Genomic DNA, 12,688 nt, shown 5'->3' with positions numbered 1-12,688 from the left:
GCCCTCTTAAGAATTTACATTCTTCAAGCACAGGGGCAGAACTGAGGAGAAGGACCAGAGGCAGAAGCTCTTAAGGCTTCTGTTCACCTCTAGCCTTCACTGAAGTGGCTTACTAGGATCTACTCAAAAGTGCTGCAATCACTCACCTGCCTCACCTTGCAGGTACCAGTTACAGGCACAGCAGAGCAGCTTCAGCTGCTGGTGCCTGTATATCAGACTCCTGATAATGGACTGGAGCGGGACAGGATAGTTGGCAATGCCTTTTTTGCCTACATACACATGCATACTTTGGTTTTCTGTTTGTTACAATGCAAATGTCTCTTTGTACGTGATGCAGCTCATGCTGATGTAGTGCTCGTGATGTAGTGATGGCCATCGACATGGATGGCTTTATAAGAGGATTAGGCCAATTCATGGAGGGTAAGGTTATTCATGGCTACTAGCCATGATGGTTATGGTCTACCTCCACTGAGGGAGGCAGTATGCCTCTGGATAGCAGTTGCTGGGAGGCTGCTGTTTGAAGTCCTGCTTGCAAGCTTCCTAGATTCATGTGGTTGGCTAGTCCACCGAATAGACCCCAAACAGTATCACAATGGTTTGGATGAAACTTCCAAATACCTCTCATATATGGAGTTTAAATAAGATAAAGTCCACAGTTTTGATTGTGTAAATTTGATTGTGGCATTGGGGGATAAGGTTTCGGACCCTTGGCCTCTCAATTGCGGTGTGCCACAGGGTTCTATCCTTGCCCCCATGCTATTCAACATCTATGTAAAGCCGCTGGGAGCCATCATCAGGAGATTTGGGCTGCGGTGCCACCAATATGCGGATGACACTCAGCTCTATCTCTCGTTTAAGTCCTCGCCAGAGTTGGCTGTGGAGACCATTTCCAAGTGCCTGGAGTCAGTAAGTGAATGGATGGGAGGAATTAGGCTGAAGCTAAACCCTGACAAGACCGAGGTACTGCTCGTGGGAGACAGGAAAAGATTAGGAGCTTTAGACCTGGTGCTCAATGGGGTAAAATTGCCCCTGAAGGACCAGGTCCGCAGCCTCGGGGTCATCCTTGATTCCCAGCTGTCCATGGAGGCTCAGGTTTTGGCAGTGAGCCGGGCAGCTTGGTTTCAATTACATCTAATACAGAGGCTGCGACCCTATCTGCCTGTCCATCTTCTCCCACGGGTAGTACATGCCCTGGTCTCCTCTCGCTTAGACTACTGTAATGCGCTCTACGTTGGGGTACCCTTGGAAACGGTCCGGAAACTGCAGCTGGTACAGAATGCGGCGGCACGTTTGATTACGAACAGCCGTCGCCGCGATCACATCACTCCGGTGTTACAAGATCTACACTGGTTACCAGTTGTTTACCGGGCCCAATTCAAGGTGTTGGTACTAACTTTTAAAGCCCTATACGGTCTCGGCCCAGCTTATCTGAAGGAACGCCTCCAGCATCAACAAATATGCCGCCTGACTAGATCAGCCACTCAAGACCTTCTCTCAGTCCCACCAGTCAAAACAGCTAGACTGGTGAGGACCAGAGAGAGGGCATTTTCAATCGTGGCCCCCACCCTCTGGAACACTCTCCCTTATGATCTTCGCCATGCCCCCTCCCTGCCAAGTTTTCGCCAAGCCTTGAAAACCTGGCTATTCAGGCAGGCCTACAAGATCCCTGGGGTAGCCTAATTGTATTGGTTTTAGCTATGGGTGGGTTCGGTTTCGTTTTATATTGTAGTTCTTGGGTTTTTATAGTTTGTATGTTGTATTTTACTTGATCTTGTACGCCGCCTAGAGTGGCCGCTTGTGCGGCCAGATAGGCGGCCTAGAAATAAAATTTATTATATTATTATTATAAACTGCTGTTGGCTGTGTTTTCAGATAGTTTAACATCATAGAGAAGTGAGAATGCAGTCCATTGATTTTTCCTTAGAGAAGTTCATGGTACTTGGGCCTAACAATTATGGATATCCGACAAACAATTCAGATCATTGAGATTGAGCCAGACATTGATCCTAACAGTCATAACTTCCAGGCTTTACAGAATCATCCAGCATTATTTGTTCTCTTGTTGAACATGGGAGGTATTCTGGCTTCTGAAGAAACAGAGAGCAGCTGTTCACCTAGTCCTAGGACTGTGGGTGCTTCAAATTTTTTCCAGAGTGACTTTGTCACAGCTAACTGAGCTGTGTTTCTGAGTGTATCCAGGAGCAAGTGCTGACAGGCCTGACAAACCTACTCCCAAAACATCTGTGTGAAAATGCCCCTTTGATTATTTTAATAGAAAAACTAAATAATAATCTAAAAAACATGGAGCCAGATGCTAATTTGGGCTCTCTCAAAGTTTAAAGTCTCTTTGAAAAGATATTGGTAAGTGCAGTTCACCCTTTCCCAATGTTTGGGTCCCCAGATGTTGCTGGACTGTAGTTCCTATCATTCCTGACCATTGGCCTTGCTGGCTGGGGCTGATGGGAACTGTAGTCCAGCAACAGTCTGGGGCCCCAACAGCTGGAAAATGCTGGTGTGGTTGATGCGATGCATAAGTTAAACGTTAACTAAGAACATGAAGCTGGGTTTGCTTATTTGTTCCTCTTCCTCAGTCCATTTTCCTTTTGTACCATATCTTTTTAGATTCTGAGCCTGAGGGCAGTGACTTTAAAAATGATTTGTTGCCTACTCTGAGAGCCTTCTTTGGCTGAAGAGTGGGACTTTTAAAAAACCTTCAAATAATAAATTAAAACCTTCAGCACAAAATATTTAGGTCGATATGATCTTGCTTTGTGTCTAATTTTCAGCTTTTAGCAAATGAAGTTGGAGAGGATGTCAACATTCAAAATCTGTTGTCCACCCCTGGCACCTGGCGTGGGCGGGCTCAGCAGATTCTCGTCCTACAAGGCAAAGTGAGTTGATGGTCTTCATTTCGCCCTCCTCCTTCTGAACATTGCATTGCGCTCACACTAAGAGTCCAACTGATTGCCACAGAGTTTCAACAGGCCATTTGCACACAGCTCTAGTCTGGTGTAGATTGTTTAGCTCAGTGGCAGAACATCTGCTTGGCATGCAGAATGTTCCCAGGTTCAATCCCTGGGTAGGTAGGTCTGGGAAAGACCATTGTCTGCAACTCTGGAGAGCAGCTGCCAGTTTTGAATGCTACTGAACTAGATGGACCAAGACAGTTGCTTATATTCCTATGATTTTATTTATTCATTGAAATATTTATAGGCCACACTTTCATAAAAATACAGCGAGGTCATCTACAGCATAGAGCATTACAATAAGATAAATAAGAACATCAGTAAAAACTTCAATAAATACTGGTTGGTAAAAAGAAACTCACATTGCAAGCGCCTGTCTGAATAGTTTTTAGGGGGCATCTGTAAGAAGGCAGGAATGATTCCTTTACTGGCGGGGAGTTCCACAGGCCTGGGCCTGCCATGCTGAAGGCTCGGTGCCTGGTAAAGGCCGACTGAACCCTGGGGCATGGGGAACCACCAGAAGTGACCCATCAGAGGATCTCAGTGGTCAGGGTGGAGCATAAGAAATCAGACGATCCTTAAAGTTGCCAGTAAGATTAATTTGGTGGTGGATGCTTTTGCACTAGTTGCCACTTCGGTTCTATAAAAATGTGCCAAAGCTCTGTGGTAGAGCATCTGCTTTGCATGTAGAAGGTCCCAGATTCACTCCCCAGCACCTCCATGTTGGGTTGGGAGACACTCCCTGTCTGAAGCCCCAGAGAGACGCTGCCAGTCAGTGTAGACAGTACTGAGCTAGATGAACCAATGGACTGACTCAGTATAAGGCACCTTCCTCTGTCCCTAATCTTAGGCTTCTTTGGGATCAAAGTTTTGCAGGACCTTCTCCTACCCAACACACCTTTTGAATTTACCTGTGGCAGCATTGAAGTACAGTTTGCTTGTTTATTAAATTTATGTACCATTCTTCATCAAGAGACCCCAGGGTGGTACAGTTGACAACTTTCTTTACATTTTATTTCAAATATTTTTTGCAACAAGGCTTTACCACTGGAGGTGGCTGTCCGTGTCCCCACAATAATGTAGCATACCTACCTACATTAACATATAGTCTGCATCTGTATTGGAACCGTTATCTTTTGAATGTTTACTACCCTGGGCTCTTTCAGGAGGAAGGGCAGGATATAAATTTAACAAATAACAATAATACCCTCAGCCCCCAAAAGCTATATTCTACCCAGATGAGCCTCATTATAACCAACCCCCTCATAGCCTGGTCATGGGGTCCCAGGAATGAAACAAAAACATTATTGTTGTTGTTAACAATCACAATAAATCTATTACTCACTCTTCAACAGCAGTTCCCAGGATTGGTTACAGCAATTTAACATTAAAAACAGTTTAAAACAAATTACAGTCACAAAAATAAGGTGGATCGTAAAAATATCTCTCTCAGGTGTCAAAGGCTAGGGTAAAGAAGTGCGTCTTCAGCATTCAACTGAAACTACATACAGTAGGGCCCCACTTACCGGTGCTTCGCTTCCCTGTGTTCCGCTAATGCGGCAGCTTTCATTCCTCGTTTTAAAGCTGATTTTGCAGCATTTTCGCGTGACGCGCCCCATTATACTCAATGGGGTTCCGCTTTACGGCGGGGGTCCAGAACAGAACCTGCCGTATAAGCGGGGCCCACCTGTAATGAAGTTTGCCAGATGCACCTCTATGGGGAGGTAATTCCATAACTTACGGGCTGCCACAGAGAAGGTCCTCTCCCGGGCCAACATCCTCTGAACTTCTGAGGGTGGTGGAACTACCAAGAATTTTCCCTCTGCTGTTCTTAACACCTGAGAGGGTCTGTAGGGAAGGAGGTGGTCTCTCGGATATTTGGAGCCTAGGCCATTTAGGGCTTTAAACACTAGCATGAGCACCTTTAATTGGGCTCAGAAATAAAATGTCAACCAATGCAACTGTTTTAGAGCAGGGGTTATATGAACTCTAAAAGCAACTCCGCCCTAGCTATAGGGCGGTTTAGAAATGCAACTAAATAAATAAATAATAAATAAACTCCAGCCAGTAATTGGCTGCTGCAGTTTGGACCAGTTGACGTTTCTGAATCGCCTCCAAAGACAGCCCTACATAGAGCGAATTGCAATAATCCTGTCTGGAAGTTACCAGAGCATGAAGTATTGTGGCCAAGTCATCCGTGTCCTAAAGCGACCATAGCTGGCAAGCCTGCTGAAGCTAGAAGTAGGCACTCCTGGCCACCTGAGCCTCCTGTGACAGCGTTGGATCGAGGAGTACCCCCAAGCCGCAGTCCTGCTCCTTCCAGGGGAGTGCAACCCCATCCAGAACAGGCCGTCATTTTCTAGATAGTTTTCTATAAGATCGTGTTGTCACTGAGGGGTTAAGCCTGCGGCTGGGCCATACCATTTTAGATTACTGGTGGAGGCCTCCCGTAACTGAATGGTCCTTCATACAAAACAGTTTGCTCCTCACAATGACACAGTTGTTATGGAGAAGAGCTGCAGCCTAGTCATCTACTTGACATGCTAGACTACTGTGTGAAGTAAATCCTTGTGTATGGGGTAGCATTCAGTCACATGAGCCCCCACTTGCCATCTGAAGTGGTACCTTTCAGAAACAGGTTGAGCACTTCAATGAGAACTAGGCCTAAGAAATAAGTCAGTGAAGAATGAATTGCTGACCTTTCAGACAGGCATGGAAAAGTCAGTGCACTGAACTAGCACACAGAATGGCTGTGAACACACTATACATTTAAAGCATATGGTGTCCCCAAAAGAATCCTGGGAGCTGCAGTTTGTTAAGGGTGCTGGGAATGATAGCTCTGTGAGGGGCTGTGACGATCCCACCTTTTGGCTCTCCCTATCAGGTTCCCACCTGCTTGTGGCTACCGCCTTTCACTAGGCACCACCTCAGGACACCACCAGTCAGGATCATCGTTTTTATTTTTTCTCACTCCGCTCTAGCACAGATCTCACAAGATCCCACTGCTAGGCAGCACCACCAGCCACTCCCTGTAAACAATACTGCTAGAGACTTCACCTTAGTCCCCCTATGGCTTGTTACTTTGTGTCTGGGTGCCCTTGCTGTCCACAACCCCCCTGTATCTTTGTCTATAAAGCATACAATCCTGGGTTGCTCTGGATACTTGACGATATCTCCCTTTACCGCTGCCACCATTTATGTGATACTGTTTCCCTCCAGCCTTGGTAATTACCCTGCGCTCCCTTCTGGTCTGTGTATCCCCAGCCAAGGATCAGGCTTTTGGTAAACTAATAAAAGTATTTATTTGATAACACCAGGAAATAACAAGATTACTTTAGGAATGTTTAACAAGCGTATGGTTTCATATAGTGTCACTCTTTATGTTTCTGTCATATATATACTGTCTAAATATCAGCCAAATATAATCCAACCCTCCCTCAGAACTCTGCCGACCAACCCATCCAAATAACTCTCCGCTAACGACTCTCCAACAACTCTCACCAACCGACCCCCTCTCAACTGTCATCCTCCCATTTATACCTTCAACCATTCAAACACTCAGCCAATCATAATCCAGCATTCTCCAGCCTTCCAACCCATGCTCTCCCCCCTCTCATTCAATTCACTTACCATATATCCCTTAATAAACCCGCACTTACTATATTTATAGGTTTTGACATATAAGGACATCACAGGGGCAAACTACAGTCCCCAGGATTCACTGCGGAAAATAATATGCTTTAAATGTATGGTTTGTAGTCGGGTTGCCGGGCCCAGCCTCCAAGAGGTCTTCTGTATCTTTAAAAGTTGTGCAGGGGGAAGGGAGAATTCCACCTTGTGTTTTTTTCCATTACAGAGTTGCAAGAACACCTGCACTTGGCTGACTTTTTCTTCTCCTAAAGATACAGGATGAGTCTCAAGCCCTGAACCCGGCACCCCTAGTTTGTACACAGCCAATGAGTTGACAGAGTTGTCTCTCAGCTTGGGCTAGATTGAGCATGAGCAATGGATTAATTTTTTTAAGGCTATAGCAGATGAATTCCGTAGAAGGGCCACCATTTTGTTGCCTGGGGTCAATTTATACTCCACCCAGGCAAGCAAGCTATTTGCCAGCTTGCTGTCTGGGTCCGACACTGCCCTTTTCATTCAAGTGGAACAATTTGTATGTGCCTAGAGCAGCAGCTGGAATTATGTACATTCTCCACTTTCTCCTCTAGGTCCGGGAGCTTGAGAACCAGTTAGGCCACAACAGAAGCAGGCTGTCTGAAAGCACTGCCGATGAAGACGTTTTAAGTTTTACAGACTCAAGGAAGAGATCTGCCCAAGAGAAGAACTTGCAGCGGATTCGAAGCTTGGAAAAAGAAAAGAAAGAAGGCCTGGAGGTGAGGAAGAAAGGCTAGGAGCAAATCTACCTTTTTACTGAAGTCTGGGCTTCCTGCTTGGTATCAGACAGACAAGACTGGATGGAAGGACGCCAGGTCTCACAGCTCTTGGATTGAACTATAGTCTGTGGTCCCTCGCAAGGCACCCTTTCTGGCCTGCTACCGTTCACATATAGGGTGGATACACAGAAGCGCACCCACCCTTCGCACACAGCTGTTCCCAAGAGCTCTGATTGTCATATTTGAAATGGTTTGAACTGAACTTCCAGTCTTCTAGTTCTCAAAAGGGGAAGGAGTTAGAAGGGCCCTGTATCTTTTCCCCCTATGGGTGAAAAAGCAGCTTGTGAAGTGTGATCTTGAGATGCAAAAAGACTGGAAGGAAGCAAGTGAGAGGAACTTGCTCAGGACCACTGGTCAAAGAGTAAGGGTTAAGCAGGTGAGAGAAACTGCCGCTGGAACACCACTGGGGCCAGTTTTCTCCAGCCTTTGATACCTTCTATGTCTTCATACATACCCTGACCCATCCGAACCTGACCCTGAAATCTCTCATGCAGAGGAAGCGACCTGCTCATGTTGATCAGTGATAGTCTGACAGACAGGCTGTGCTGGCCTTTGGAATATGGCAAGCGTGCACAGATTGTGACCCACCAAGCCAGAGACCATCAGCCACATATCTTGTCTACCATATATTGAGAGCTAGTGAGGTGTAGTGGTTAGAGTGTTGAGCTAAGACCTGGTATACCAGGGTTCAATCCCCACTCAGCCATGAAGCTCAGTGAGCGACCTTAGGCCAGTCACTGCTTCTCAGCCAAATCTACCTCACAGGGTTGTTGCACGGATTAAATGAGGAGGGGGAGAACCATGTACGCCACCTTGAGCTCCTTGGAGAAAAGGTGGGATATAAATGCAAATATTATTAATGATAATAATATCTTAGCTTACCAGATGCTTGACAGCCTTCCTGTAACCCAACAGTTTGATACTGTTCTTTCTTTACTTTTGGCTTTAAGCTTCTTTATTATTGTATGAATGTTATTTTTCTTTTATGGAGCTACCCTTGTCTCAGCAAAAATAACATTTGAAAACACCACCATGAGAAGTTCACTGAGCCCTTGGTGGATCCATGGGTTACATGTTATGCAAGGTGGTAATAAGGAATTAATTTATATCCTGTCACTTAAATTACATGTCCCATCATTCCTTTGCATTGTTGTTTTAATTCAAAGCAGCCTGGGGCAGGCGGCGTCTGAGCTGAAGGAGGGTATGTGTAAAGAGGGTGCTAACCCTCTCCCCGCCCCCTGTTGCTTTTCAGCTCAAACTCATGCTGCCCAAGGTGCTTTCTCACCCACTGCACAGTGGAGGAGCTATAGGGACCCTGCATCTCTTCACACGGAGATGAAAGAGCGGCCTGTGTGGTGTGACCTTGAGCTGAAAAAAGGGTTGGAATGAAGAGGGTTAAGCAACTGCTTTCCACACAACTGTCTGGCACTCGGATGCAGTCTGCCAGTGCTGCATGGGGTTAAAATAAAATTGCAGAAGAACTCTGCCGCATCCATAGTTATACTTTATATGAATGCAAAGCCCTGGAGATCCTGCCATCACAGGATATTGTGAGCATCCTCTCAAGACGGGGAAAGTGTTTTTATGTACAATTCCCTGCGGCGTCAGTTTGACTTTCTGTATGTGCTTGACTGCAGAAACTTACCGGTGAACATAATACCCTCCAGAAGGATCACGAAGATCTGAAGAAGAAGCTTGATGGATCCAAATCTCGGAACAAAGTATTGTCTAACGAAGTAAAAACGCTAAAAGAACAAATCTCAACCCTGCTGGACAAAGGAAAGCACGATGATGAACTCATTGATGCTTTATTGGTATGAACTGGCTAGTGAAATTCCTTCTCCACACCAGAGAGGTTCAGTGCTGGTGACTACTACTCATAGCAATATAAACCTTCAGAATGCTACCAGCATCTGCGTTTCCCTCTAACATCCTACAAGAGTTAATTCTATCCTATGGTGTCTGCCTGAGGCCCTGGAGCAGTGATGGGGAACCTTTATGGCTTGGCAAGCCCATCGCCACCATGGGGCCAACTTTGACAGATGGGTGGTCCCACCTGTCAATCATCAGACATCAGATAGTTGACACTTATCAGAATTGGCCAGTGGAGGGAGAGAGTTCAACAGGCTTGTTCAAGCCTGTGCTCAGTGCTTCCCAAAAACCTTAGGAAAACAACAAAAAGGAGTGGGGAGTTGGGTGAGAAGGCAGGGAAAGAGAAGTTCCACATTGGCTCCAGCAGGGACTTGGGGCTTGAGTTAAATTGCACTGATGTCAGAGGCACTAACCAGTGGGTCCAGTCTCTGTCCACATACCTTACTCACTTGCAATAGTTGTGGTAGCCAAGGGGTAGAAATAATATTTTCCCATCAATTAAGTGTTAAAGTTTGAATCTGGGAAGATGCAGCTTTTCCACAGCAGGAAAGCACCATGTGGGTAACTTGCCACAAGTGAGTAACTGCTACACATTCAGTGACAAATATTGTCTCAGAGCTCTGAAACCAAGAGTGATTTTCCCACATGGTTTATTACTGTTTGTAGCTGATGTAGTAGAGTGGGAAGGTAACCTTTTAAAAAAATATTTTAATAAATATTTTAAAAAATACTCTAGGAAGTGTGTGTGTGTGTATATAAACCTAAGGGTTTTCCCTTGCCATTGATTTCAGTGGAATGTGTGCCGTGTTTGAAACAAGTGAAGCTTGTTTAAATTCCATGCAGAATCTTGGATTACAGTATCTGGCTGATGGCAACCAGTGCTGAGCCTTTGAAATAGGGTAGCCATTGACAGGAAAAATTATAACTGTCATCATAATCATATATGCCTTTTTTTAAAAATTGCTTTTGGCTGTTTCATTTTATCTAGTGCGGCTGAAAGAAAATGCATTGGCTGGGATTATTGGAAGCACACTTTGAGTGTGTGTATGCCTGCCTGCCTGCCTTGTCTATCTGCTGCCACTGTAATCATGTTAATGGGTAAAGCAATCCACTAAAGCTTCAAGTGATTAATTGGTGAGAGCTGCAAGTCAAGGGTGTATCTGCTTTTGAAGTAATTTTGGCTCTAGCGTATTGAGATATTAAAGAATAAAAATGAAGGTATGATTTTAGCTTTTAGGAACATAGGAAGCTGCCTTAATACCAAATCAAATGCATTGGTCCATCTAGCTCAGTATTGTCTACACTGACCGGCAGCAGTTCTCCAGAGGTTCACATGGGGGACTTTGCCAGCCTTACCTGAAACTGCCAGGGATTGAACCAGGGACCTTCTGCATGTAAAGCTGTACCACTGAGCTACAGCCTTTCCCCTAATAAAATTAATAATTTGCTTAATAAAATCTAAAGATAGACTCCTCATTAAAATCATTCCCCAAAAGGGCACCCAAATTGAAGTTTTGGTTATATGCAAAATGTTTAAATCTTAACAATTAATTTATCTGTTGAATATCAGCCAATTGAACATTAATTAACTGACAGCTCTAAAATATACATATATGCATGTGCTGTAATAGCCCTTCTGCTGGAACAGAATAAACCTTACCTGCCAGGCAAGACCTTGTTTTATCTTCTGCTGGAGGCCACAGCAGTTGGCAGGGGGGTGGGGCTCACCTGACCTCCCATGTCATTGCTGCTTGTCGGGAGGGGTGAGGCGGGCAAGGTGCAAACGCCAGCAGGAGCACTGGATTGGCCCTGCCAGTGCATTTGCACCTTGCCAACCTCACTGCCTTGCCTCATAAGAACATAAGAAGAGCCTGCTGGATCAGGCCAGTGGCCCATCTAGTCCAGCATCCTGTTCTCACAGTGGCCAACCAGGTGCCTGGGGGAAGCCCGCAAGCAGGACCCGAGTGCAAGAACACTCTCCCCTCCTGAGGCTTCCGGCAACTGGTTTTCAGAAGCATGCTGCCTCTGACTAGGGTGGCAGAGCACAGCCATCATGGCTAGTAGCCATTGATAGCCCTGTCCTCCATGAATTTGTCTAATCTTCTTTTAAAGCCGTCCAAGCTGGTGGCCATTCCTGCATCTTGTGGGAGCAAATTCCTTAGTTTAACTATGCACTGAGTAAAGAAGTACTTCCTTTTGTCTGTCCTGAATCTTCCAACATTCAGCTTCTTTGAATGTCCACGAGTTCTAGTATTATGAGAGAGGGAGAAGAACTTTTCTCTATCCACTTTCTCAATGCCGTGCATAATTTTATACACTTCTATCATGTCTCCTCTGACCCGCCTTTTCTCTAAACTAAAAAGCCCCAAATGCTGCAACCTTTCCTCGTAAGGGAGTCGCTCCATCCCCTTGATCATTCTGGTTGCCCTCTTCTGAACCTTTTCCAACTCTATAATATACTTTTTGAGATGAGGCGACCAGAACTGTACACAGTATTCCAAATGCGGCCGCACCATAGATTTATACAATGGCATTATGATATCGGCTGTTTTATTTTCAATACCTTTCCTAATGATCGCTAGCATGGAATTTGCCTTTTTCACAGCTGCCGCACACTGGGTCGACATTTTCATCGTGCTGTCCACTACAACCCCGAGGTCTTATCACACAGACCTCTCAGTAAGCATCAGCAACATGGACACAAGCACCTCCCCCCCTGCCAGTCGCTACTGGCTGGAATATGTTTTTATTATGCAAAAATGTAACAAATGTGAAATCCTTGTGATGGAGAGAGATTGCGAATACCAGCCTGGATGATTATAATGGATTGGTTTGATCCATTGTGGGAGTCACTTAGCTTCAAGAAGCTTGTCTCAGAGGTACACACTGGCTGATGCATTTCTTTACATCATAGACGTCAGCTTTGTATTGCCGCGGGTCTCTTGCAAGTAGCTTTAGGCTCAACACCCCCTACCTTCATGCACATTTAATGACTGTGTATGTACGAACCCTGTGCCTTTTCTGCTTCACCAGAGCCAGCAGAAGGAAATGCAAATCATCTTGAAGAACCTGAGCCAGCAGGACGAGAGGAACAAGGAATGCCACCAGCACCTGGGGATGCAGCTGAACACTGAGGTCCAGAAGCAAAACTGCCTCATAGAACAGCTCAAGCAGATGGTGGCCGAGCGAGAAGCCAGGGTGAGGGAACTGGAGGAGAAGGTCAGCCAGCTCACCCTGCAGGTAAACCAGATCAGATAAATTAGCTAGAGAAAATGGCTCACTAGGGGACCTTCCAAATCAGGTGGTGAGCATTAGTGGCTTCCCTTCAAACAGGCCTTTGGAAGAAACAGACATACAGGAGGCAACAGCCGTGTAACAGACGTTTACTGTGCAATGGGCCTCTGGCAG

At 45.6% G+C, this 12,688-nt stretch overlaps 1 protein-coding gene across 2 annotated transcripts in view; it reads left to right on the top strand.

Annotated features, from left to right (window-relative positions):
• CCDC13 (coiled-coil domain containing 13) overlaps nucleotides 1-12,688 on the top strand; it is a 48,216-nt gene that overhangs the window by 15,288 nt on the left and 20,240 nt on the right. For both annotated transcript variants that reach the window (XM_061587350.1, XM_061587349.1), the window contains 4 exons: nucleotides 2,787-2,891; nucleotides 7,184-7,348; nucleotides 9,046-9,222; nucleotides 12,314-12,520. In XM_061587350.1, coding sequence (XP_061443334.1) covers nucleotides 2,787-2,891; nucleotides 7,184-7,348; nucleotides 9,046-9,222; nucleotides 12,314-12,520 — 654 coding nt within the window. The remainder of the gene's footprint in view (nucleotides 1-2,786; nucleotides 2,892-7,183; nucleotides 7,349-9,045; nucleotides 9,223-12,313; nucleotides 12,521-12,688) is intronic.

Source organism: Rhineura floridana, chromosome 10 (assembly GCF_030035675.1).
Source record: "Rhineura floridana isolate rRhiFlo1 chromosome 10, rRhiFlo1.hap2, whole genome shotgun sequence".
Taxonomy (NCBI): domain Eukaryota; kingdom Metazoa; phylum Chordata; class Lepidosauria; order Squamata; family Rhineuridae; genus Rhineura; species Rhineura floridana.
Note: the sequence above shows the minus strand (reverse complement) of the source record. Positions and strands in the feature narration are given on the sequence as shown.